This window comes from Aricia agestis, chromosome 8 (genome assembly GCF_905147365.1).
Source record: "Aricia agestis chromosome 8, ilAriAges1.1, whole genome shotgun sequence".
Classification (NCBI taxonomy): Eukaryota; Metazoa; Arthropoda; class Insecta; order Lepidoptera; family Lycaenidae; genus Aricia; species Aricia agestis.
This window is the reverse complement of record NC_056413.1, coordinates 4,953,311-4,980,937: the sequence shown is the minus strand read 5'-3', so window position 1 is coordinate 4,980,937 and position 27,627 is coordinate 4,953,311. Positions and strand designations below refer to the sequence as shown.

The window sequence follows — 27,627 nt, the reverse complement described above, 5'->3', positions numbered from 1 at the left end:
CGATATAATATAACGACACATGATCACATCGATATACAATATATTGTGTCCCCACAATATCAAAGAATTGGCTTCGGCCTGATGAAAACTCTATTTCAGATGGTTAATATAAAAGAATTGGCTTCGGCCTTCACTATCATTAATTAAATAGAGAAAACATAGAAATGGCGGTATGGGCCACGCCCCCTTTGCCTGTCCCGACCGGGACGACTTAAAAAAAAAAAACGTCTATGGACCAACCAAGAATCAGAAGGTTTTTTTTTGGAAGAATGTGAAAGAGTGATGTTGTGTTTTTATATTATTTTCCTAAAATTGTGTTATCTGGGTTTTTAATGTGTAATATTGGTAGGATATTAACCATTAAATATTCGTTTTCGTGCACAAGTGTGGGAAAGTGATGTAATAACCAGAAACGTGATCTTTTGTGTTCCCTCCAAAACTCCATCAAAAGTTTCAGTAAAGCGGCCTACCACTTTACTGAATCGACCGACTTGACTTATTGACTGTATTGACTTTATACTTAGACTTTGACTAGACTTTAGACCTGACTGACCTGACGATAATATAGAAAAAATTTTATAAAGAATATTGTTTTCCCGCCATAATATTATACTCGACACTGGCCATGGTTATAGCCGAAGTGCCATTATATGAAAAAAAAAAAAAAAGAATCAGAAGACATTTAGAAAATTGTCATTTGTCAAATTGTACGAAATAAGAAATTGCTTAGTCCTGCTAGCAATTTTAATTAAAACTACCATAGAAAATCTACAAAATTTTGTTATAATACTTGTAATAAGTACATGTTAATGCTATCCTCATAACATGTCTCTGTTTCGTAAACCAAAGAAAATACAGAGACGCGTATTTTGTGGCGACGATGACGACGACGGAGACCCTGAACCGCCACCGCCGCCGATTATTAGTCAAAATAAGAAAGAAAATAAACCTGTTAAAAGCATTCAGTTACTCAGCTTCGCGGACGAAGGTAAATTTAACTGTCCTTTTCAATTTCAATCATGTTCAATACAAGTCAAGCACAGGGCATCTATTGTTCGTTTTAACCTCCCATAAATGTTCTTATTTTTAATGTATTAGTAACTTAAAACTATTTTTTTTTATAGAGCTAAAGATTTAGCAAAGATAAAAACACTAACTTTTCTATGAATTTTACACACCTTTTTACCAACCTTAGCTTTATGGGTTCATTATGATTAAACGGGCTTTGGCCCACCACACATTCCCACCACTGTATATCCTGTGTCGCTAGGATTGACAGCAGTATCCAACCATGAACACCAATTATATTATTATTAATTAAATATTGCGTTAACCCTCTTATTATAAATGAAAGTGAGGGCATGACTAGCAGCAATCCAGACTGGCAAATGTTGACCCTAGTCTATCAAAGACCTAAACTATAAATTTAAATACTGCATGCATATTATTTGTATAAAATGGTAGTTTGTGTTATTTTGATATTATTTTAAACATTTCTTCTGACTTCTGACATGCATATATAAAGAGGTGCAATGTCTCATAATATAGTGGTATGAAGATTTAAGATTTATTGCAAACTTTTTTTCAGAGGAGGATGGTGAGGTATTCAAAGTGAAAAAGTCATCACAGAGTAAGAAATTGGCTAAGCGCAGGGAGAGGGAGAAGCGTCGAGGTCCTGATAATGATGATACTAACAAATTTGACAGTAACGGTGACCAGGTAAAAGGAACACTACTTGTAGCCAGTGGATACAAATATCACACTTTTAAAAATTTACTCTTATACTTAGTAATTGTAAAAATTTACAGTTTGAGTTTTCCTCATTAATCCTTCAAGCCCCATAAGAGCACCGGTGATCGCGAAAATAATAGAATACAATAGCATTTTCTGGAATCCACGATAGAAGTATTAATGTTGTTTTTTAACCCATCAATCCCCAAGTGGCAGCCGGCTGCCGCATAACAATTGAAAATCTATTGTGTCTGCGATACCCACGATGGAGGTGTTAAGAAATATGTATTAAATCATTTATTGAAACTACAAATAATAAAAACTAAGGAAACGTAACTCCAATACTTCAATCGTTTTGAATTTGGTTCTCAAGGTTCTTTTCGCACACTAAAATAATATGGCAATAGCTACGAAACACTACATTCAAATTGACAAAACAAAGTCATTGATAATAATTGTCACTTCTATAATTACACAAAATTCTTGCATGTATTCGGGCCACATTTTGTAGAATCGGAACAAATTTTTTGACCCAGTTACTCTTCCTTAGTTTTTATTATTCATAGTATTGAACACAATATTTAAAAAGCTGCACTGTTAAATTCTCATAATAATATTACATGAATATTACTTTAAGTGTATAATATGACTAATAATAACACTGTTATTATTAGTTATGTTAAAGTTAATATAACCAGCAAATTACTTTGACTTTTAAAACTTAGAAAGCACTTACTTAACTATGTAGGGTGTGTTTTAATGCCTTCTTTAAACCTAGGAAAGGCAAGAAGAGAAAGTTACAGAGAAACCTAAGAAGAAAGTGACTCTGGAGGGGCTGATCCTGTCAGGGCGGGAGGCTCTGGCCGCGGATGGGGACGGGGACCTGTCCTCGAGCGAGAACGAGGAAGACAGTAGGGGTTTTCACCGATACCGCGCGGAGAACGTCCGCGCAGCGCTGGCCGTCGCCCCCGGACACATTCCCGACGCCGCGCTCATCCACGCGGCGCGCAAGACGCGACAGCAGGTATGAGAGGTGAGGGTCTAAGACCGGCGCCGAGAGGATCCAGATAATATTGCTTACAGGTAGCGGATAGAGGAAGATTGCAGCGCTGCTAGTTGTAGTTTGTTGACTTGTAAAACAGTTGTTACTGTCTGACTGAATAAATTACGTACTGCTGTTTTTAATAAGTGATCAATTAAACACAAGTTTATAAACAAAATCATACACTCAGTCAGACACTATAAAACAGTTGTTAGTGTCTGACCGAATAAATTACGTACTGCCGTTTTTACAATGTTTTATAAACACAAGTTTATAAACAAAGTCACATGTTCAGTCAGACACTGAAAAAAGTTGAATAATCCTTACATGTTTGATATTTATATTTCCCGATACATATTAGATCGTTTCCATCAACAGTAATTCTGTTCGTAGGCTCGTGAGCTGGGCGATTTCGTGCCGATAACGTCCGACAAGTCCCCCGGTCCGGGCTCCCGTCTCCGGCGAGATGACGATATGGACGACGATGATGATGAAGACGAGGGCAGGATCGAGGTGCGTGGCTTGGAGCTGCCGAGCGATAAACCCAAACGTGAGTATTATAACAAATACACAGATAAGAGCTGCGGCCTTACCCCCGAAACATTTTTGAAGTTAAACTTCTTAACGCATGCATAACTTGGGGAGTAAGCTGGCAAATGCGTGACGAGAGCGTTACTAAAACTGTGATCGGGTGAGGCGAACGGAGAGGTGCGCGCGCACATTTTCTCAAACTTCTGTACGCATGATTGACTTGGGAAAGCTGGTAAATGCGTGACGATAGCGTTACTAAAAGTGTGATCGGGTGAGGTGAACGGAGAGGTGCGCGCGCACATTTTCTCAAACTTCTGTACGCATGCTTGACTCGGGGAAGCTGGTAAATGCGTGACGAGAGCGTTACTAAAAGTGTGATCGGGTGAGGCGAACGGAGAGGTGCGCGCGCACATTTTCTCAAACTTCTGTACGCATGCTTGACTCGGGGAAGCTGGTAAATGCGTGACGAGAGCGTTACTAAAAGTGTGATCGGGTGAGGCGAACGGAGAGGTGCGCGCGCACATTTTCTCAAACTTCTGTACGCATGCTTGACTCGGGGAAGCTGGTAAATGCGTGACGAGAGCGTTACTAAAAGTGTGATCGGGTGAGGCGAACGGAGAGGTGCGCGCGCACATTTTCTCAAACTTCTGTACGCATGCTTGACTCGGGGAAGCTGGTAAATGCGTGACGAGAGCGTTACTAAAAGTGTGATCGGGTGAGGCGAACGGAGAGGTGCGCGCGCACATTTTCTCAAACTTCTGTACGCATGCTTGACTCGGGGAAGCTGGTAAATGCGTGACGAGAGCGTTACTAAAAGTGTGATCGGGTGAGGCGAACGGAGAGGTGCGCGCGCACATTTTCTCAAACTTCTGTACGCATGCTTGACTCGGGGAAGCTGGTAAATGCGTGACGAGAGCGTTACTAAAAGTGTGATCGGGTGAGGCGAACGGAGAGGTGCGCGCGCACATTTTCTCAAACTTCTGTACGAATGCTTGACTTGGGAAAGCTGGTGAATGCGTGACGAGAACGTTACTAAAGTGTAATCGAATGAGACGAACAATCATTCATCAAGAAGTTTTACTCCAGTTGTGTGGTCTAAAGCACACTCGTTTTTTTACCTCGTGTTAATTTTTTACAAAAACATATTTTATCCCAAACAAAATCGATGCTTAATGGTCACTTCGTACGAATTACAATATAGCGCGGCCGGCGCCTCTCGCCATTCACGCACTTGGGGGAAGAGCGGGGGTGGCGCCAGGGAGGCGCTGCTATCTATGAATGCGTAAGCGAGATGGCGGCGCATGGCGCGTAGTGTCCATAATTTATATGTTTTTTAAGAAAACTTTCAGAAGCTATTTCTCAACATTTAAGTACTTAGTGATTACTGATTATAAAAGAAAAAATACGTGTATTTTTATTTTTAACAAGGATCAATTTATCAAATTTGGCCGGAAGGTTTAATTGCACCCTGTATGTCGGAAGTAGCAAAAGCTTTGAGATCGAGCTGATTCGATACCGTACTCGATTCGATTTTGATTCTGTCAGGAGTAAGGCAGCTGTTTAAATATTGTTCGCGTGTAAACTAAAGGATTCCCTCTGAGTGGACCGGCGGTGCTCGCGCGTTGAATTGTTATCGTGATAACATAGCTAAACGATATAGATATTCGTTTGCGAGTTGAAAAATACAAGTAGCGGTTAAATATACCATCGAAGAAATTGATTCATTGGCAGTTGACAGACCTATGCCATTCTCATTTGTTCGGATTACGTCAATCCAATGCATTAAGTTAATATACCTAGCGGAATAGAGAAACAAAGGCCTGAGCAAGAGAGATGTCACTATAAAACTAAAGAGACGTGTGATACATGACAGCAGCACTCTTTTTTTGACGTCCAGTCGGCACGTGCCGCACGTTGACAATTTAATCTCGTAGAAATCATGTTCAATCATGCTTGTGTAAGTGTATACGTACACATATTTTTACTCAGAGATGAAACTAAATTCGGTTTCGTTTGACAGCTAAAGATTGTTGCTCTATTCCGCTAGGTATAGGCCATAGGGTTGCCATCACCCAAATTGCCTTCGCCGGTCAGGCACGACAAAATTCCCGGACATTTGGCCGAAATGTAGTTACTTCCCCGGACACCTCATAAACAGTATTTACGATAACCTCTTGCCAATTTTTGCTTTTCCAACAAGAATTTGTAAAAATCTGACTAACTCAAGCCCGTGCAAGAAACCATGTGTAGGTATGCTTAGCAAGTTTTTATCTTTCGTTGATTGCTGCATGACTTAAAAGTTATTCTTCTCTCATCAAAAGTGTTTGGATTTCACCCGGACGCTTTTCAAAAAACCCGGCCGGACGCACCCCGGACGCCCTTCAGACTAGGACAAATCCGGGGAAATCCGGACGGATGGCAACCCTAGCTAGGTATATTAACTTTATGATCCAATGTTAGCTATGCTCTGTCGGCTGGGTTTGACATAACGCGACCAAATAACGCAGGTCCGCCATCTACCTATGAATCAACTTCTCTGATAGAACTTCAGTACTACGCGCTACGCTACCACAGGTTTTGGTTCATTTGTCTAAATGTATGCACTCTATGCAGGTACGACGGCGGCGGCGGCTTCGGACGAAGACATGAACAGCGAGACGGACGAGTGGGAGGAGCAACAGATGCAGAAGGCCGTGCCTGCTATAGCCGATATCACTGGTGAGCCTAATTTTATTAGACTAAGACCCAGTTTCATCAAGCAATGTTAAATAAATAACGGCTTGTTAAATCAGTTAACGGCCTGTTAGAGCTATCGAGCGTTCCACCTAGTTGCCATGTCAAATCGCCTAACACGGTGTTAAATTTTAATTCCTGCTAGGGAGGTCCGTTAAATATATAACAGGCCGTTATAATAGTCAAAACAACAACTTTTTAAAGACAATATCCAATATCAATAAAAGAATCTGTTTTGACTTTTGAGTGTTGCCGCCATGTTTCGCCACATCCTTACATATTATTTATTATTTTTCATGTTATGCATAATTATTTATTTTTATTTTGTCAAAAATTCAGCCCTCGGATTTTCCTTGACATTGCAAATACACTGACTTGTATCAAAATTACCAAACCAAAATAAGTAAATAAAAGTTTGTATTATGATTCATGTTTTCAGCTTTGACCGATAATAATTATTAACCTGGTAAATTAAGAAGAACTATTATAGCGTAACAAATGTATGCGATCAGTGATATTTTAATTTGGTCGCATTATCTACTATTATACTACTATGGAAGAAAGTGACACATTGCAGCAAACATGTTGTATTAATCTTGTACATTGCAATTTCGTCGCCTTATAACAAGAATGAACGAATTGATAGTTGTTCACTCGTTGTTCACTTAACATTTACTAATCCGCTGTTACATTTTTGCTGTGGGACATAAGTATTTGAACAGTCTGTTTAATTTTCCAAGGTCCGTTAAGTAATGCCTTGTTAGGATTTAACAAACAGAGGTTGGTGAAATTGGGTCTAAGCCCCAATTTCACCAACGTCTGTTAAAGTTAACGCTCAAATTAGTATCACGTTACCTCTTTCGTTTTTTTAAATGAAATAAGGGGGCAAATGGGCAAACGGATGGAAAAAGCTCTCTGCACTCACAGCATCAGAAGAGCTGCAGGTGCGTTTCCGGCCTTTTAAGAGGGAATAGGGTAGGGGAGGGAATAGGAGACTGGAGAGGGTAGGGAAGGGAAAAGGGTAGGGGCCTCCGGTAAACTCACTCACTCGGCGAAACACAGTGCTTGCGCTGTTTCACGCTGGCTTTCTGTGAGCCCGTGGTATTTCTCCGGTCGAGCCGGCCCATTCGTGCCGAAGCAAGGCTCTCTCACGTTTTAACGTTGGTGAAACTGGGGCTAAACACGATAGGCCTGATTCGACAACTTTATTGCAGACAGTCAAATAAATCTCGCGAGCTAAACGTTGAACAGGAATTGTCAACCACTCCGTTGCAGTGCCGATTTTCGGGTCATAAAATATCTGAACATGCCTTTAGGATTGAGGGCGTGTTCGGTTAGCGTAACATGACTGTGACCTTTTGACGTACACTCCACTCTGTCAATTTCTTAGTTAAATTTTTAAAGTTATAGTTTGTGCGTTCTAAGATGATATGGGTGACAGTTTTCATGTTCCTTGCTACGGGTTTTTTTACAAGAAAACAAAAAAAATCAAAATGTAATAAATTATATTCCATCTACAAAAACAAATGTTTCCTATAATTGTAAATGAATAAAAATGAAAAGATGCTAAATGCTAACTTATTAATAAAAATTATAAATATTAACTGTGAAATAGGAGTATAAAATTATTGTTACGAAAATATTTGAAAAATGTCATAAGCATGAAACGGAACTTATGTCAATAGAGATTGACTCGGTTGAATCGAAATCAAATCGATAAAAAAGCGCGGCCATCTTAAAACGCCGGCACCACTGAAATGTCAGTACGAAATCGATAATTTCGATTGCAATTCCTTTACGAAGTGATTCGGTATTTTTAAACTATCGATTAATTTTTGTTAGGTAACTTCCCTACTATTGTCAATTATAATGTGTCACGCATATCATCATAAAACGCACAAACTATAGGTAATCATTGAATGTCTCTGAGTGCAGCTGTTATGTTGTGACTTTTTTTAAGTACACATGTCTCAAATATTTATCATGTAAACAGCGGCGCTCGGTACCAGCGAGCTAAACCCGTTCGCGGTGGCGCCGCCGCCGCCGCCGCGCGCGGATGCGCCGCAGTTGCGCGCGTTACTGGCGCCTGGCCGCGCGGCTCCCGCCACCGCACACGACCTGGTTGATGCGCTGCAGGAAAGGTGGGTTTTAGAGCCGTAGCACATATAACTCCCAACACCGGTTTCGGTGAAGGTGGCCGGTTTCGGTGAAGTACGTAGGAGTAATTTTACATGCCCATTCGACGCATGGTCCATGGATCATCTTACTTGTCAGACAATCATGTGATCAGCCTGCATTGTCCTAAATAAACTTGGGGATCGAACCCCGGAGGTCGTGGGTCAAGGGGCACGCTCTAAACCACTGGACCACGGAGGCGTTAACACATAGGCGCGTTGTGGCACCAGTGAGCATCACAACACAAATATTGGTGGAATTCCTTACTTTTTTATTATGAGTTTTGAATGGCGCGACGCGGTGTCGCAACGCGGATATGTGTTTTGGGCCTTATATTCGGCTTGTCAGCACAGCTATTTCTGCAGTATCTCAAGTAAATATATTTTTCCCCGCCACGTCGCCCGCGTGTCCATAGTATTCTTGGGGTTCAAAATTTGACCTATCGAAAACACCGATTTTTTTTACAAAATATAATTTCTTCCAAGTTTTGTAATTTTCGTAGCCTATTCAAATTAGGGATTGCAATCCGGAAAACCGGATCCGGAAATTCGCCGGATCCGGTACAATTTTACGGTTACCGGATCCGGTCCCAATATACCGGATCCGGTGCTAGTAATTGGTAGCAAACTGATATAGTCGTTGCATGAAAATGGTGCTTCAAATGGTGTTTAAGCTTTATCTTCTTTTTTATAATAATATTTTGCTGACAATAAAGCGAATTACTACACTAGTGTCTTAGTAGAAGCTATAAGGGCATTTCAGCCATAAGCAGCTTTATAAGAAGTAGTTTACCAGGTGACGCTTTGGTGGTCACACTTTGGTTGGTTCCTCCTCGCGTCGTGTCCCTCATTGCTGAGGGTCGTGATTCCCCTTTATGAGTTTAGAAGTGACCACTTTACGCCATCTGTGACGATCCTTGGCAGAATGGAGGGCGTCATAAAGGCCGGTGTCTAGCGTAGTGCGCACTTGGTCAGACCATCTGATAGCGCTTCGGCCTCTTGAACGGCAACCATCAACTTTGCCTGTAACCACAAACTGTTCAAGGTTATGGCCATCCTTTCTTGCGATGTGACCAAAGAAATCCAAAACTCTTCGTAGACATATCGACGACAGTCTTGTTTTTATCTTTAAGTCACTAAGGATCGATGGAGACGTTGGTACGAGAGGCGGTTCATAGTATTTGGAGCATTTTCCGTCAGCACCACATCTCGAAGGCGTCAATTTGATCGCGATCCACTTTCTTACGAATCCACGTCTCCGCTCCGTAGGTGAATATGGAGAAGACTAAGGATTGGACAAGTTTGATTTTTGTCTTCCGTGAGATGTTACGATCTTTCAATCTTCTTTGGAGCTGCGACATTGACTTCTTGACCATACCTATACGTCTTCTGATCTCCTTTTCGCATTGGTTGGTTAGTTACTTTTAAATTAAAGTAACAAATCGTTAATATAAATATCAATATGTCTATGATTCTTTGCATTGATTTGGGTCAGAACTAAATTTTGTATATTTATGATTTATTTTTATGAACTACCCACACATAAGTTTAATGACACTTGAATAACTCAATTATTGATATGGGTAGAGTATGATTCGCACTCGAGAGGGTGTTATTTCGATCCCGGGTGGAGGCGTGAACTAATGAGACATTTTCAGATCTCAAGTGCATAATACGGAAGCTCGTACGGAAACATCGTGAGGAAGCTCTCACATTGTTTAGTCCCAGACGTACTGATCTGCTCATTCCTCTGTACTAGGCCGACTATGTTGCGAGAATGCCGTATATATGCTTAGGCAACTATACGCATACATATTTGAAATCATGTTCGAATCTAGTGATTCGAACATGATTTCAAATATGTATGCGGTATATGAAAAGTGGTTACTTCGCTTTGAAAAAAAAATTGTCATCTACAACAGATACAAATGCCTTGTTTTTGAACTAAAATGCAAAAAATAGAATGATTTTTACTTTTTAGTTCAGTTTCATCCGGTCGGATCCGGCCGGAGTTATGGAAATCCGGTCAAATCCGGTCCGGATTGAAAATGACGCCGGATTGCAATCCCTAATTCAAATACATTCAAGTAAAACATAAATAAATGTAAATTCTATTGAAGTAGCACTAGCTAAAAATTTAAAATACCAATCTCAATTTTATTTAAGATGTTGTATTATAACATGCAAACTATTACTATTAGTAAAAACTTCTGATTGACTCATTTGCTATGTACACATATTCTGATTTTAAATTTAACAGTAGCTGTAATTTTTTCATGTATCGTAAATGAAATAAATATTTAAATAATTTAACAAAATAATATACAAACTGAACTTTTAATATCATCATCAGGTTGTCGGAGCTAAGCGCGAGTCGCGGCTCGGCGCTGGAGCGTCGCGAGCGCTGCCGCGAGCGGCTGGTGGGGGCGGCGCGCGTGCGGGAGTCCCGTGCGGCGCGCGCGCCCGCACTCGACGCCGCCTACCGCCGCGCGCAGGCCGTGCGCGGGTACGTCACTGACCTCATTGAGTGCCTCGACGAGAAGGTATTGTGACATTTTACTAATTTCATATACAGTAAACCCCCGTCCAGCCCCCGTCGATCGGACGAAAATTATAGAGCACTACCTAGATTTTTACACATTACAATACAGTACAAATCAGAAATGATAATGTTTTATCTGAACTACAAATTAAACACAAGGAAATAGAAATAAAACTATCTTTTATCCCGAAAAATGTACGGTACATTAATTTTGACGGAATTGTGGGTGTCATCTAGTTTATAATATTAGTATGGATATTCATTCAGCAACAGCTTCTTAATATAATGCGTCTGTAGATGCCGCAGCTGGAGGCGCTGGAGGCGCGCGCGCTGGCGCTACACCGCCGCCGCTGCTCGTACCTGGTGGAGCGGCGCCGCGCCGACGTGCGGGACCAGGCGCACGATGTACTCGCACTGGCTGGTACAACGAAATTACCTCATGCTCGTGATAAACTTTTTTTTAGTGAAACTTTAACTTGTTTGACAAATGTTTTGTATCTCAAAAGAGCTCCTAATCTGTCATACTAATATAAAGTGGTAGTTTACGACAAATGGTTTAAAAAATATGTTGCTAGGTCGTGGCGGTGTAGCACGTGCGCCCGAAGACCCAGAGGCGGCGCGTCGCGCGGCGGAGCGCGAGGGGCGGCGGCGCGCGCGGCGGCTGAAGCGCGAGGCGGCGGGCGCGGCGCACCGCGACGGCGACTCCAGCGACGACGACCTGCCGCCCGCTACTGCGCACGCACTCAACGCCACCGCAGGTCCGTACCTAGACATACCGTTAGGCTTCTCTGGTAGGTCTGCAAATCAGCAGGCTGGGCGGAAGCGGTGTGTTGGTGGCGCGGCGCGTGACAATGTATAGATTTGTATGGACGGACCCCGAAAACCAAGCGGCGCGCGGCGTACTGGACGGCTTATCCATATAAATCTATACTTATTTCAGTTGGTTCTGATTTGTTTTTTGTCTGTTTGGTTTCGAGACTTCAGCCTTATGATATAGCCTAGCCTGTGGCCAGTGTGCGCTACTCAAGAGTCACGTCACGCATATCTCTCAACTGTGACGTCAGGCACAGGAGTGAGAGATCTGGCACGGGGTCGACCTAAAATAATCTCCGCTGCTTGTCCGTTGCTTGGTGACAATTTCAACAACCCCTAGTAAAATTGATTTGTTCACAGCTAAATATTTAGTATAAAATAATATATTTATAATTTTCTGTGCGGTGTCCAATACAATTTAGTTATTAGAAGACGTCTTCTATGTTCCAAATCAAAAATCAAAATATTTTTTATTCAGTAATTTTTTACAAAAATATTTCTGAACGTTGATACTAAGGTGCCTACCACCGGTTTAGACTTCAGATCATAAGTTTCTAGTTTATATTATCGCATACTGTTTAAAATGCTGTGTAAAACATAAAGCCGTGTTGACAGAGGAGATACGTCGCGAGGCGGGCGCGCTGTTCGCGGACGCACTGCCGGCGTGGCGCGGCGTGCGCGGCGTGTGCGCGCGGCTGGCCCGCTGGCGGCGACGCGCGCGCGCGCTCTACGCCGACGCCTACCTCGCCGACAGCCTGCCGCAGCTGCTCGCGCCCTACGTCAGACACCAGGTACTGTGATCACTCGTGATGTACGGCCTGTCCACATCTCCATGTCACGACGTCGTCAACGTGGAATGGTGCGGTGACGTAGCACGGTACGTTGACGTGAGGTGAAAATTTACGTCAACCTAACGTGAAAATGCACGTCACGATGTAGCAACATTTTACCTCCTTTTGTTCTTAAATCTCTGTCTTCTTAACAATAGCAGAAGCTGAATACGTATTGTGCTGTCCATATCTAGATAAGTAGTAAAAAATGTAGCAGTTTTACAATGCATGGTGACGTACAATGTTGCTACAAACAACACTGTGTAAATTTTCACGTCACGACAACGTACCGTGCCACGTTGACGACGTCGTAACGTAGACAATGGACATGTGGCCTGTCCACATGTCCATTAGAATATATGTTTAATAATATTATCACTTGGTATAATAATAATCAATCTATCTTATCAGAACTCCAACTGCATTTTTAATATATTATGTGACAAGTTGACAACAGAAGGCGCTCTAAAATAAAGGAGTTCAAGTGTACCGTGTTGGCCTATATTCCATCCAGAAAATATATCAATGCAATCAACATTTTAATTCTAATATATGAAAACAGATGGCGTTTTATTTTTTACTTCATTATGATTATTGTAACAGAACTAATCATACCTACTTTATTATATATTGTTTTTATTCATAACTAGCTGTTGCCCGCGATTTCGTCCGCGTTTATAGCACGCGGTGTCAACAAAATTTGTGTCAAATTTAAAAACTTTTTAAAACCCTGGTAAGTGGTACGCCTCTTAGTAGTAGCGCGGCCCTTAATTAATCAAAATACCCAAAAACAGCTGTGCAGTGTGCACATAATCTATACTGTCAGTCTGTCTCGCTTTCACGCCAAACGCCAAAACTACCGAACCGAGTGTAATGAAATTTTGTATACAGGAAGTCTAAAGCCTGAGAAAGGACATAGGCTACTTTTTTACTGGAAAAAAGGGTTGTAAGGGGGTAAAAATGCGTAAATTTGTTCAAATTAAGTTAGTTCCAAAAATTCATAAAAGATGGCGCCGTGCGTCTTCTACATCGCGCTGACGCTAATTGCTCAAAAGTCTTTCTATAAGAGGTGGTATCATCTTACATTTAAGTTTCGATTTTTTTCGATTGTTATATCTATTCTACGGTATTAAATAACTCAGTACTTTATCTGTGCAGTGACATAACCTTAAACCTATCAATGATAAATAGTTTATGGGTAAAGTTGTGTAATTGGGGGGCTAAATAAGCTTTAAAATTTGGCATAAAATATAAAGTTTAATATAAAAAAATGAAATACTTATTGTGTGCACACTGCACAGCTGTATTGATTTAAGGGGTACCAGGGTTTTTTTTTATAAAAGCTTTTGACACCAATTTTGTTGACACCGCGCGCTATAAACTGAAGTCCACGCGGACGAAGTCACGGGCAACAGCTAGTTATTGATAAGTAAAACGATTAAATCGGTACAATATGTTACTTGATTTATTGACTGACATTTGTGAATGATTAAATGACCCGTGTGCGCGAGCACGCGCGATCTCCTTGATTGATCGAAGCGAATTGCTTAAAATAATTAATAAAATTGTGCTTAAGTACGATTTGGATCTTACATCCTCACTCAGTGGCTTCAACGCTTTGAGGCTTGCTAACGATGTTTAACTATAGACTGTAGTCGATTAGCTTTGTCCACACTGTGCCTTTTTCTGTTCGTCAAGGGCATGCGTTATAGCGCAGTCAACAGCGAACGTGAGGCATGCCCGCGACGCATGCCCTCTGACCGTATCCAAAACTTCAAAAATGACAATATTGGCGTTGCGTTCCCTGACGCATTGAATTATTGAACGCGTCAATATTATGGAGTGTAGGCCAATATGAAAGTTGATGACGAAAATTGAAGATGAAAGTGCACAGTGTGGACATAGCTATTTAGTTTCCCATTTATAGTGATTGTATGAGAATTATGGTGACATAGGTTTTAAATATTATTTAAATAAATATATAATGTTTATTCTGCCACCATTAAATGTTAGCCATATGACATAATATAGTTACATAGTTTTCTAACGTACGTATATTTAGCTCGCCTGTGTGGCTTGGTATCTCTTTTATGTGTGTAAATAAAATGAATAAACACATTACGTTACAGTTGATCCTGTGGAACCCGCTCGCCGATGAAGACAACGAGGATTATGAGAAAATGGACTGGTACAAGTGAGCATTACGTCAACTTATATTTTTTGCTACAATAAATCGCCGGTAGTTCGTTTAATTGAAATTTTATTTCGCGGGGACTGTGTGTATATCCGGAATTAAAAAAAAAACGTGTGGCACTCGGGGACTACCGCGGTAAAGCTATTTGCATATCAATTTTATCAACTTATGCAATAGGGAACATGCAAAAATAATATTTATGAAAATTTTGCTATTAAAACTTTAAAAAAATGTAAAAGAAGGGCCACTGCAAGGTTAATATTTTATAAAATATTGTTTGTTTACAAAAATTACAAATTAAAAATAACTTGAAACGGAACGGATTTCAAAACACCAATCAGCGTTCAATGACGTCACACTTGCCATCTCCGCGTTCCATTTAGCTTTAAAAACGATCAAAATGCCTCCATTTTGAGCGTTTTGATCGTTTTTAACGCTAAATGGAACGCGGGACATGACAACTTTAGGAGGGGTACGAGCAGGTGGGGCCGTTGTCAATAATTGTCAAACAGTAGTGACGTCATACAGACTATAGATCCGTTTTGGCGCCAAAATTTAAATTGACAACAGTAAACCGCATTTTTTGTGTATTAAAATTAATGTAATAAATTCCAGTGTTTTAATTTTTTTAATACTTAAACCTACTTGTGGTCTATTCTACATGGAATTCTTTAAAATAAACACCAAAATAAAAATATCGCATCCGACGCATGGATCATCTTACTCGTCAGACAATCAGGTAATCAGCCTGCATCATACTAACCAAACTTGGAAATAATATGTTTCCAACTCGGGAATTTAACCCACGACCTCCGAGTCAAGAGCCACGCTCTAAACCACTGGACCACGGAGGCGCTTTTATAAGATTGGGCTGTATGTATGTAACGAAATCTTTAAGCACGATTTTTACCGATCTCCAATAGTCTAATAACTAATTAATTCGAAACTTTGCATAATATGTATTATGAGCCAATGACAATGCAATATTCGTTAAAATAGGTTTTTTTTTATTATAGTTTTATTTATGTTTTTAATTCCAGATGCCTGGTGATGTACGGCGTGCGGTCAGACAAGGTGTCGAGCGACTCCGACCAGTCGTCCGACGAGGAGCCGGCGTCGGTGTCGGAGGAGGCCGTCCGCTCTGACCTCGACCTCATGCTGGTGCCCACCATCGTTGATAAGGTTGTCCTACCCAAGGTCACCGGTAAGTTACAAGTCTAGTAACAACACGATATACAGGGTGTAAAAAAACAATGTGATAATACTCTAAGGCGTGTATGAGTCCCCTGTATAGGATATGATATGTACGTATGAGTCCACTGTGAAAGTAGCTACGCTGAAAGAGTAACTTTTTTTTAACTTTTGTACGAGCAAATATATGACGCTGGGCCCTGGGGTACTTGCCAATAAAAATCATAAAATTTGCTATATCAACGCGGCCCTTTTACAGTGCCAACTCTATATAAGGGACACTTACACCCCAGGGTTGGGGATGTGCCTCAGTTCAGCTGAAGCACCCCGGGGGTATGTGGGACTCCCCGCGAGAGGCGCCGGGCTTGCCCACTAAAACCTTCGTTTGCCTTTAGCCGTATACGGAGGGACGTCCTGGATCTGTCTAACACAGGACTCCCTCCATATCGGTATACCTCAAAAGGAACCGGATTTCCACCAAAATAAGGGAACACTTCGGCAAACTGAAGCCGGGCAGGTTCCCATCCTTGGCCGGAGCCCCGGATTAGACAACTTTGGAGGTTCGCATAACGACGCCTGCGCACTCCCGTCCTACGCCGGCGGAGCAGAACGGAGTATTGGGTCATCCTCTCTGTTCCTCTCCGCGGCCTCTTTCTGCGAAAGGACGGTTTCGCAGAAAGAGACCGCCGACTGCCAGGCCTCATCGCTCTCGAGCATGCAGCGCAGCACCCTAACCCTTATCTAACCTAAAGTATTATCTAACCTAAAGCTATAACAGAGGAAGGCAGAAAAGTGCGGCTATTCTGGCTAAAAGCGCACGTGGGTACTCCAGGAAACGAAAGAGCGGATGAACTGGCAAAAAAGGCTGCACTTACCATAAACACGGCCTCAGATTACAACAGAGTGCCAATGTCCTATATACGGAGAAAAATAAGGGAGGGGACAACAGTTAAGTGGCAGGAAAGATACCAATCCTCCTCAACCGGATCGGTCACAAAAGTTTTTTTCCCCACTGTTAAAAAGGCGTGGGAAATACTAAGGCACGTTACAATAACGCCTACACACGTGCAAGCCATGACCGGTCATGGAGGATTCGCAGCATACTTGTATCGTTTCCACCTTAAAGACAGCCCCTCCTGCATTTGTGACCCCGCAAAGGACGAGACAAAATTCCACCTGCTCATTGAATGCCCAAGGTTCGGTAGTAACAGGTCTGACTTAGAAATACAACTGGAAATGGAGCTAAGTCAGGCAACCCTCCCTACCATCATGGAGGAAAAAGCCACCAGAGAACCGTTGATGGTATTCATTAGCAAAGTTGTCTCAGTGCAGCCACAGCAAATGGCTCAACGTTATACACAGGCCACAACAAATTAAACTATACACCAAGGCGAGTAATAACAAACACATCAACACAACACACACGAAATCAAACACAACGCACACGATCACAAACCCCAACGTCCATACAGACACACTTCACATCAACCGACAGGCCAGGAGAAATACATGCGCCAACACAATCACAGGCACACACAGAAATACAACGGGCAGTTTCAACCGAAATTGTAACACAGCCGACCCTAGAGCAAACCCAACAATTACTAGCCCGCGGACAAAACGGGGAACCGAAAATTAAACTAAGGCCGATCCCTCTCTTTATGTCAAATCCAACCGAAACATTGGGTATAACATACAGCCGTCTTAGCACTCCCAACCACGTCAACATCTCACCGGGACTAGCAGCAATCCTAAACGGAAGTACATCAAAGACGAACATGAAAATGAGCAAATATTTAGCTCTCCCAACAACTACCTTCGCTGGCCAACCATGCAGAATACTGAAATCAGACACCAAAACGATAATAGTATTCGAATGGGACGCGCAAACAGCCTTTGAACGGGCATGTTCGTCTTTGAAGGAGTTGGGAGCAATGGGGATAAGACACAGTACCACCCCACGCATAATCAGCGTAGATGCCATGTCACTGGGACAGGACAAAGGCAGGGCTGCAAATTACTATGGAATAGTAAAAGCCTCAGAACATCATGAGATAATCGTCTACGAGAACAGAGGGGATGACCTAAGCTTCCTCAAAAAGAATCGTGATGATCAGCCAGCAGCGTCCCAATTATCGTACCGTTCCTAACACTGGTCGCGCGCCAATCACACGTGACTGACTTGTAACAAAACATCGTATAGCGTGTTCACTGCCTAACTATTTTTATTATGATGAGGAAAAGAATGCGCACAACCTTTTAAAAGTACTTTATCGTCTTAATCCGTGCGTAACATCCTCCTACAGAGCTAGTAGAGCAGGCATGGGACCCGGTGTGCGTGCGGGCATGCGTGCGCCTGCGCAGCATCTTATGTCGCGCGCTGGAGCTGCCGCGCGCTAGCTGCCTGCCGCGCCTCGCCGCCGCCGCGCACGCAAGACTCGCCGCTGCCATCGCCGCCGACGTGTTCCTGCCCGCGCTGCCGCCGCAGTCAGTATTCAATGTCTTAACCAATTGAGTGTTTAACGCGCTGAAGCTACCGTCATCAATCCGTGATATTGCATCTATATCTTATTGCATAACTGTTGTCTGCAATAAGATATAGATGAAAAAAGAATTTTATATAGTTCTATGTTACGTTATGAATATAGTGCTCCAAGGCTTTCAATGAATGTGGACGGTGCGTTGCTGGTAAAGAAATGTCAAAAATGACGTTTTTGTATGATAGTTCGCCGGGATAGCTGCCGAACTGGTGGTAGGCACCAGTAGTTTCAACTTTCTGAAAGCATTTGTTACAAATCTATTCAGAAATAAAACAATTATTTTATTTTATAGAAGCGTTAGTTCCATTTGTCGCCACGTTCATTTAAAGCCTTGTCGAGCTGTAGTTGATACGCAATGTTTTCATTGTATGCGTATCTATTTATAACAAAGCTTTATTATGTGTATATTCATGTCTAAGATTACTTGTCTAACGTTAACGTGCCCCTGTGATGATAGATTATTGAAATAAATAAATGTATTGCAGCATCGTGGAGGGCCCCGGGGGCGTGTTCTGGCGGCGCTGTCTCGGCGGCGGCGTGCGGCTGCTGCGCGCGACGCTCGCACTCTGCGCCCCGCCCGCGCCGCTGCACGCTGACCCGCTCGCGCTTAAACTCATCGGTACGTAAATTGTAAAAAAATATGCTCTCAGATACGGCGGAAAATAATGCTTATATTTTTAGGTATAATTTTGTTCTGTTATTGAAGTAATTATGAATAGTAATTAATAGTTAGGCTTGCCACAATGATATATTAGGGATAGATGCGATATTTTAATTTTTGTGACTATATCAAAGAACTCCAATAGACCAGAAGTATATTAAAAAAAAAATTAAAACACTGGAATTTACTGCCAAAACGGACCTATAATAGTCTGTATGACGTCACTACTGTTTGACAATTATTATTGACAATGGCCCCACCTGATCGTAGCTCTCAAAAAGTTGTCATGCCCCGCGATCAAAACGCTCAAAATAGGAGGCATTTGAGCGTTTTGATTATTTTTAACGCTAAATGGAACGCGGGCATAGCATGTGTGACGTCACTGAACGCTGATTAATGATTTGAAATCCGTTCCGGTTAATTTTTGTAAAAAAACAATATTTTATAAAAAAATAAAATTTTTGTAAAAAAAATATATTTTATTGAACTGACCAAATAAGTATGTCACCATGACAACGTTTTTTTTTTTTTATTATTAAATAAGGGGACAAACGAGCAAACGGGTCACCTGATGGTAAGCAACTACCGTCGCCCATGGACACTCGCAACATCAGAAGAGCTGCAGGTGCGTTGCCGGCCTTTTAAGAGAGAATACGCTCTTTTCTTGAAGGTTTGCAAGTCGTATCGGTCCGGAAATACTGCTGGTGACAGTTCATTCCAGAATTTTACAGTGCGCGGCAGAAAGTTACGCGAAAAACGCACTGTGGAAGACTGCCACTCATCAAGGTGATGAGGATGGTATGTTTTTCGCGTGGGACGATAGCGAAAATTTGCAGGTGGTATGATTTCGAACAATTCCTCTGAGCACTCCCCGTGATACAACCGATAGAGGATGCAGAGTGAAGCTACATCTCGGCGTAATTCCAGGGGGTCCAAGCTGTTTGAAACACTATGGCAGTCAACAATTCGAGCAGCCCTTCGTTGGATACGATACAGAGGGAGCAGTTGGTATTTTGGCGCCCCTGCCCAGAGATGAGAACAATATTCCATATGAGGCCGAACCTGTGCCTTGTAGAGTTGTAGGCGTTGGTCCGGACTGAAGTACTGTCTCGCTCTGTTAAGAACGCCAAGCTTCTTCGAGGCTAATTTGGGCTTACCCTCAAGATGATATCGGAACTGGACTTCGCTCGATATGTTGACGCCAAGTATCTCAATGCTAGGGGAGATGGTTAAAGATGTGCCCTCGAAACGAGGATAAACGACCATTGGTGACTTTTTAGTGGTGAACGCGCAGACTTGTGTCTTGGCGGGGTTGAATTGGACTAAGTTACGTCTACCCCATTCAGAGACCTTCTCCAATGAATTCTCCACCTTAGACACAAGTTCGTTTCGACTCTCAGTGGCATTTTGCCGAGAAATATTAGGGGAGCCGGTATATACAGCATCACCTGTACTATCATCCGCATAGCAATGAATGCCTTTGGTTTGTAACATGTCATTGATATGCAGTATGAATAGAGAGTAGGCGATAGCACACAGCCCTGAGGGACACCAGTATTAACAGATTGAGTTTCCGAGCATTCGCCGTCAACTACAACCTTTATGCTTCTGTCTGCTAAGAAACTAGTGACCCACTTACATAATTTCTCGGGCAGCCCGTATGATGGAAGCTTTGATAGCAGCGCTTTATGCCAAACCCGATCAAAGGCCTTCGCAATGTCCAAACTAACAGCCAATGCCTCTCCCTTCGACTCAATTGCCTGAGCCCAACGATGAGTCAGGTATGCCAAGAGATCACCAGCCGAGCGACTCTTACGGAACCCTTATTGTTTGTCGCTTAGCAATCCCTGGCCGTCCAAGTATCGAAGTAGCTGGCTATTGATAATGGATTCCATTATCTTCGAGAAGAGAGAGGTTATAGCGATTGGTCTGTAGTTGGAAGGATTTGAGCGATCACCTTTTTTGGGGATCGGGTGCACCAAGGCTGTCTTCCAGGAAGCCGGGACGATGCCAGTGGAATAGGAGAGCTGAAAAAGACGCGTCAAGACCGGAGCCAACTCTGGAGCACACTTTTTCAACACAATAGGCGGGATTCCGTCAGGCCCACTCGACTTTTGGATATCAAGGGAATAGAGGGCTTTTCGCACTGAGCGCTGATGAAACCGTATATCCGACATGATGCTCGTGCATAGCGGTATGGTCGGCAGTTTCTGCCCCCCATCATCCAGGGTCGAGTTTGACGCAAAGAGCTTGCCCAGAAGATCGGCTTTGTCTTTTGCGTCCTGGGCCAACAATCCATTTCCTACGTGTAGGAATGGTAGGGTTGGCTTGCAGAAATTTCCTTCAATAGCTTTGGCCAGAGACCAGAATGCACGGGTTCCCGAGGGGAGGCGCTCAAGTCTCTTGCCAATTCTATTGACGTGCTGTTGCTTTGCCCGAGTAATCTCTTTCTTGAGGGACCTAGAGGCAAGGTTGTACTCCTTTTTATATGTGCAGGTATTTAAATACCGAGCAGACACTGCGTTGGAATCCTGGGATTGGTAAGCCTCCTGCTTCCGGCGAGAAGCTTTTTTGGGGGATGAACCAAACCAGGGACGAAATCTGCCGCCAGTTGGCACTACAGAGGTCGGAATGAAAAGTTCCATCCCCTGCATCACCACATCGGCAACAGAGTTGGCAGTGTTGTCGGGATCATCCGGCGAGAAGCACACGTGCCCCCAAGGATAGGATGCAAAAAACGACCGCATCCCATCCCAGTCTGCTGACTTGTAGTGCCACACACGACGGTATTTAACAGCGCGCTGTCTTAACACCGTCGTAAGTGGCACAGAACTGCTAACAAGGCAATGATCCGATGAACCAAGTGGTGCGGTTACGGATATTTGGTAGCCGTCAGGATTTGAAGTCAGTAGGAGGTCCAACAAGGAAGGATTCTGACCATCCACATCTGGGATTCGCGTAGGCATAATAACCAGTTGTGTCAAGTCGTTCGCAAGGGCAAAGTTGCAGACAGATCTCCCCGCATGATCAGTTTTACTGGAATTGAGCCAGTCGGCGTGGTGGGCATTAAAGTCGCCAAGTATTATGATCTCTGCGGATGGGATCTGCTACTGCACAAAATCTGAAGCAGCTTGCAGGTGCTCCAAGAGTCGGTCCGTCTCGGGGTTACCACTATGGGACCTATATAGGCACGTATAGACGCGAGGGTGGTCGTCGCAATCTATGCGGAGCCATAAGTTTGAGGGCATTTTCAAAAAAAAGTGTACCCTTGCAAAAATATGTCTATATTTTTTAAGGTCATTTATTTACCTTTATTTGAATGTCATATACAAGGAAAAATATTGAACTAATGGAATAAGTTAAAAAGAACGCTGAAAACGTTATATTATTCTGATATTATTGAAACAAAATCGAATTTTCGACGAAACAGATTCCGTTGTGCGACTAAATGTAAAATATAATTTAATACAAAAAAATACAGCAATAAATGGATTTCTTCGTTTATTTAATCTAGTGAAATGCATATTTAATTGTTTATTAAAAAAAATATAGATAATTTCAAGGATCAACAAGAGTAGCAATTATTTTTAATCCATAGTGTGACTATGTGACCTACCCACTAGGTTATTTTTCATTTTTTTACATGAGTAAGTAATATTTTAACATATTTAAAGAAGTTTTTATAACACAAAAACCTTTTATTTAAACATTTTTATTGTTGCACTATTTATAAAAGTAAAAAAATCTTTGATTTCATAGATTTAACTTCATTAATTAGAGGGACGAACATCTCATAATCATAAAGATGTGTTCACATGTCTACGAATTACTAAGTTATTAATGACATCGGATTATATGCACGATCAAAGTGCCGAAATATCCATGCAAATATGCACGAAAAATGGTCGAAATATGCACAAAATATGCACAATCAAAAGTCACTTAATATTAAAATTTATTATTTTTTTGAAGACTTTTCCGGTAGTGACATTAATAAAAGCGCCAATTTTTATAATTTCATAAAATCCAGGATTTTTAATTTCTTGAAATAAAGACTTTTTAGTTTTTATTTATTTATTATACGCCAATAATAATTGTCTACCAACATTTTCCGATTGCCATCTTAATGCCCATGGAAGTTAAACTACCGAAATATGCAAAATTGCCAAAATATGCACTATCGCCTAAAAAGTGACATAATGCATATAATCCGATGTCTAGTTATTATAAATCTAAAAATATCAATGACACAAAATGATTTTCAACTTTACTGATAGAAAAGTAGTGGAAATAAAATCGAAATTATTTAAAAAATAAAACTTTTAGGTAAGTACTTAAATTTTAAATATTTGTTATTGTTAAGTAAAGGCGACGCCTTGATAATTTGGCTGTAGCGATATCGATTTTTCAATGACTAAAGCTAAGAAATTAAAGTTCATTGTCAGTATTTATCATATCTTTGTCTTTGATTTACCCATATCATAACACCATTGGTCAACTTTTATAACACAGAATAATCAATCAAATAGACCTGTCTAAAAAAAAGGATTCCTATTTTTCCAACAGAGGAGAGTGATTTAACCTTCCAAAAATGTACATGGATTTGTTCAAACATACACTTTAATTTGCCCATAGCTTATATGAAATGTATTTATGGTTTTTAAATTACGCGACAAAACTATTTTGTCGCTTACGCCCTTTCCATTTTTTGCTGTTCCATTGCTTGTTTTCTGTGAGAGGCCGGGCCGGCCTTTCATAGAAAACTAGCAATCTAAAACATATCCAAAACGGTTTTTTACTTTAACGCGGCGTCACCTTAACGCATAAGTAATAAAAAATATATTTGTACGTTAATCGTACCAGTTTAAAAATCTCCAATTTTCTTAATAAAATCTGTGAATAAAAAAATAATTTATTTAAAATGTGACCTAAGCCTAATGCTTTCCGCCTGTTGTAACTTGTCCGTTCCATTATATGTCACCATACGAAAAGTCACAAATCGGAAGTCACGTAATATTACTTTCTTTTACTTTTAAAGTGTTTGTAAATAACCGATAATAGTTATCACAATTTCATTTTTTATACTAAATACTAAGCTAATTTTGCAACGTGTCAACAGTAAAAACAGTTGGAGAAAGTATAATAATGCTTACACTTATCTGAACAAATAAACCGTTCCTGAAGAACCATCCAACCTGCGTCCGCGTCTTGTAGCAGATTTTTAACTACTAAATTCAAATTGGAGTTTCTCGATGTACAATGAAATATAGTGCTATCATTTAGTGCCGAAAATATTTTTGTAGTATGTTTATAAAACTAAAAAAAAACGGTCACTAAACCGAACATTCCGGTAGGGTTGTTTTTTCATGATTATAATTTTAATTAATTTGTAGTTAAATTATGTTAGATTTTTCAATAACAAGACATTCAATTGATACATTAACTATTTAGGAATCTAACATATGTTTTTTTAAGTAACTTACTTTAAGAAAAAAAATAGTTATTAAAGATTTTGTTACAACTTCTGGGAAGGGGACAGGTGAATTTAATAGTTTTCGGTACTTAAAAACCCTTATAAATCTCATACTAAATAAAATTTTATACAAACGTGAATGTATTTTAATAAAAGAGAACTTGTTTTTGCTCCTACATTAAAATTACAAAATGTTAGTATGTAATTTTTTACAAATAATCTGTAACGAAGTCAAGGGACAAGGTAAAAACCAGGGGTACACATTTTTTTGAAAATGCCCTTGATAGGTCCATGACCTCAAGATTGCTGAGGCGGCGAGAGCTGATATCATCTCTGATATACACACACACTCCAGCTTTGGGTAGAAAGGAGTGCTCGAGGTAATACCCTGGGTAGGAAAGGTATGATGTGTCACTCGGAGATGATATCTGCGTCTCGGTTAAAAAGAGCGAAGCCGGCTTTGCCGTCTCAAGGTGGTAATGGACGGCATTAAGGTTGGAGTGTAATCCCCTGATATTACAAAAGTCCATGTTTAATATCGAGGGGGGTGCCTTTGTGTGTTTGCTCTTGCCCCGAGCAGATTGGAGCGCAGTTTTGCCCTCCCCAGAATACGAGGGGCAGCCTGGACGTCCACGTTCAGTTCCAGGGGTTCCTAAGCATGGACGTCCAGAGAGGGATTCTCCAACGCAGTTGGTACCCTCCTGGGGTAACAAATTGTTTTTCAACTGCGGCACTTACAGGGGGGTAGGGGATTGGGCCTCCGGTAAACTCACTCACTCGGCGAAACACAGCGCAAGCGCTGTTTCACGCCGGTTTTCTGTGAGGCCGTGGTATTTCTCCGGTCGAGCCGGCCCATTCGTGCCGAAGCATGGCTCTCCCACGGACAAATCCATCGCTATCCCGTCGCATAAACAATGGTCGCCGTCAGTCTGTTGTAATAATTTACTATTATTTATTCAACAAAAGCACTTATCAATATAATAAGTACCCAGTAGCCGATTCTCAGACCCACTGAATATGCATATAAAATTTGGTTAAAATCAGTAAAGCCGTTTCGGCGGAGTACGCGGCCTAACATTGTGACACGAGAATTTTATATTATTTAAGATTAACCTTGCTGTTATTTAAAATATTAACCCTGCACTGTTAGTTAAAATATTAACCCTACCCTTCTTTTATATTTTTTTAACGTTTTAATACAATTTCTTCATAAATATTATATTTGCATGTCCCTATTGACGTCGATCATGGGAAGTCTTAGATAATAATTAAAGTTCTCCTACAAATCTGTTTAGGTCTAATTTTACCGTAAAAATCAGGGTTTGACGAGGTTCTATTTAATAAGGTGTTTTGAATTAAATACAGATAACAATAAATGAATAATAAAGAGACCGTCTTTATTTCTAAAGCAACGTCTTTGCTTTTTGTTTAACACTTAAATATTGTGTGTAGACATGCTGAGCATGGCGGCGGGCGCGGCGCCGGGGCCGCAGATGGCGGGCGCGGCGGCGGCGCTGGCGGACACGCTGCCCCGCGCGGGCGAGCTGCGGCGTCGCGCGCTACGTCGCCTCGCCGCGCTCGCGCAGCTGGCGGCGTCGCGACTGCAGACAGACAACCCGCTACATCTGTGAGTATAGTCACAGAATATAATAGTAGTACCAACACAATTCCCACTCGCGAAACCCGTTTATAGAAATAACGACTCATGCTACGATATTACAAAGTTCAAATTCCGACCGCGCAGTGCTAGGTGCTTACAATTATATTCACCTACATGTGCACTCTCTTTCTATCGCATAACTCGTACCTTTTCTGACGAAATTATATTTTTATCATTTTTGCTCGATAATTTATATAATTTGGGGGCTGTTTCACCACTTCCTGATAAGTGCCGGATGGGCTATCCACAACTTGCCTGACAGATAGTATGGAGTATCTCTTAGATTAAGTTGTGGAGAGCCTATCCAACACTTTCATCTGGAAGTGGTGGAACAGGCCCTTAATATCACAAATAAAAAAAACTGCTCATTACAATTTAAAAAGACTTTACTTACTTTGTAACGTCAATTAATTAAACTAGTCATAATTTTCTTTCTTTTTGTTTCAGGAAAGCCTTAGAACAAACGAGAGCTATACTAGCCGAAGCCAAATCTGTTGAGTAGAAAACGTGCAAGCTGCTTATTTATCACCAAGGAAAAATAGGGACGAAGTATCTAACAAAATGGAGCAATTTTCGTTATTTATGCATTCACAGTGCGATTTCTAAACTGAAGCATGCTATTACATGCATCTGATTTGATGACATTTGGTGTATCAATACATCAAGTGTCATAAAACCAGATGCAAAACAAAGACATACAAAATAAAGACTTAAAAACTATTTTTGTTTTAGGTTATTTTGTGTATCAAGCAATATTATCTCCTTATTTATATAACTTGACTATATATTTCTAATAGGGTCATATTGTGTTACGAAAACATCCAATAAATTATATTTTGTGATATACATTATACATAATATTGTACACAGTACATTTGTTGAAATTAAGACAAATAATAATGTTAAAGTGCTGAGTTGTGGTGGGTTGTGTCGTCAGAATTGAATAACGCATTTTATGCCACATAACCCTGCATAAAATGACAAATTATGAAATTCTCTGCCTAGTTTAATTATAGTGCAATCTATACATCTGACAACGTAATGCACCAATGTTGCATATTTTATCATAAAACACTCGTTTATGATATTTTACGTACTCACGTAAAATGCTTTGTAGAGTAATGTGGAATCGTTCTTCTTCATATTACCGTTCTTACTAAAAAAAATCTGGAATGTTCTTCCAATAGGCAACATTACGCAAAGGTCAGAGCAGAGGGCGCCACTAGCACAAACAGTAAACAATCCGACCAAAATCCAGACATGTTGCACACGTCTTATCAGAATAATGACAGAAACCTTGTGACGAACAAAACTTTTTGTTTACTGTCTATGCTGCTTTTAGCGTGAAATTGAAAGAACACATGAGCAGATAAAGCTTAAAATAAAAATAGTGTTAAGTAACTATACGAGTTTATCTGATGACTTCCAACATTAAGGTGTATAGTTATGTTCTATTCGAATGAAATCGTGATGCATTAATAAAATGTATAAAATTACTTTTTGTTTTAATAT

The 27,627-nt window shown here is 41.0% G+C and overlaps 1 protein-coding gene across 1 annotated transcript; it reads left to right on the top strand.

Annotated features, from left to right (window-relative positions):
• The first annotated feature begins 705 nt into the window (after positions 1-705).
• Positions 706-26,983, top strand: LOC121729969 (PAX3- and PAX7-binding protein 1). Its single transcript, XM_042118735.1, has 16 exons — positions 706-988; positions 1,589-1,719; positions 2,510-2,755; positions 3,167-3,323; positions 5,918-6,022; positions 8,031-8,178; positions 10,565-10,754; positions 11,051-11,174; positions 11,329-11,511; positions 12,182-12,357; positions 14,526-14,590; positions 15,631-15,794; positions 18,088-18,268; positions 18,807-18,940; positions 25,908-26,082; positions 26,563-26,983. The coding sequence occupies exons 1-16, from the start codon at positions 826-828 to the stop codon at positions 26,615-26,617; spliced, it is 2,397 nt and encodes a 798-aa protein (XP_041974669.1). The 5' UTR covers positions 706-825; the 3' UTR covers positions 26,618-26,983.
• The last annotated feature ends 644 nt before the right edge of the window (positions 26,984-27,627 follow it).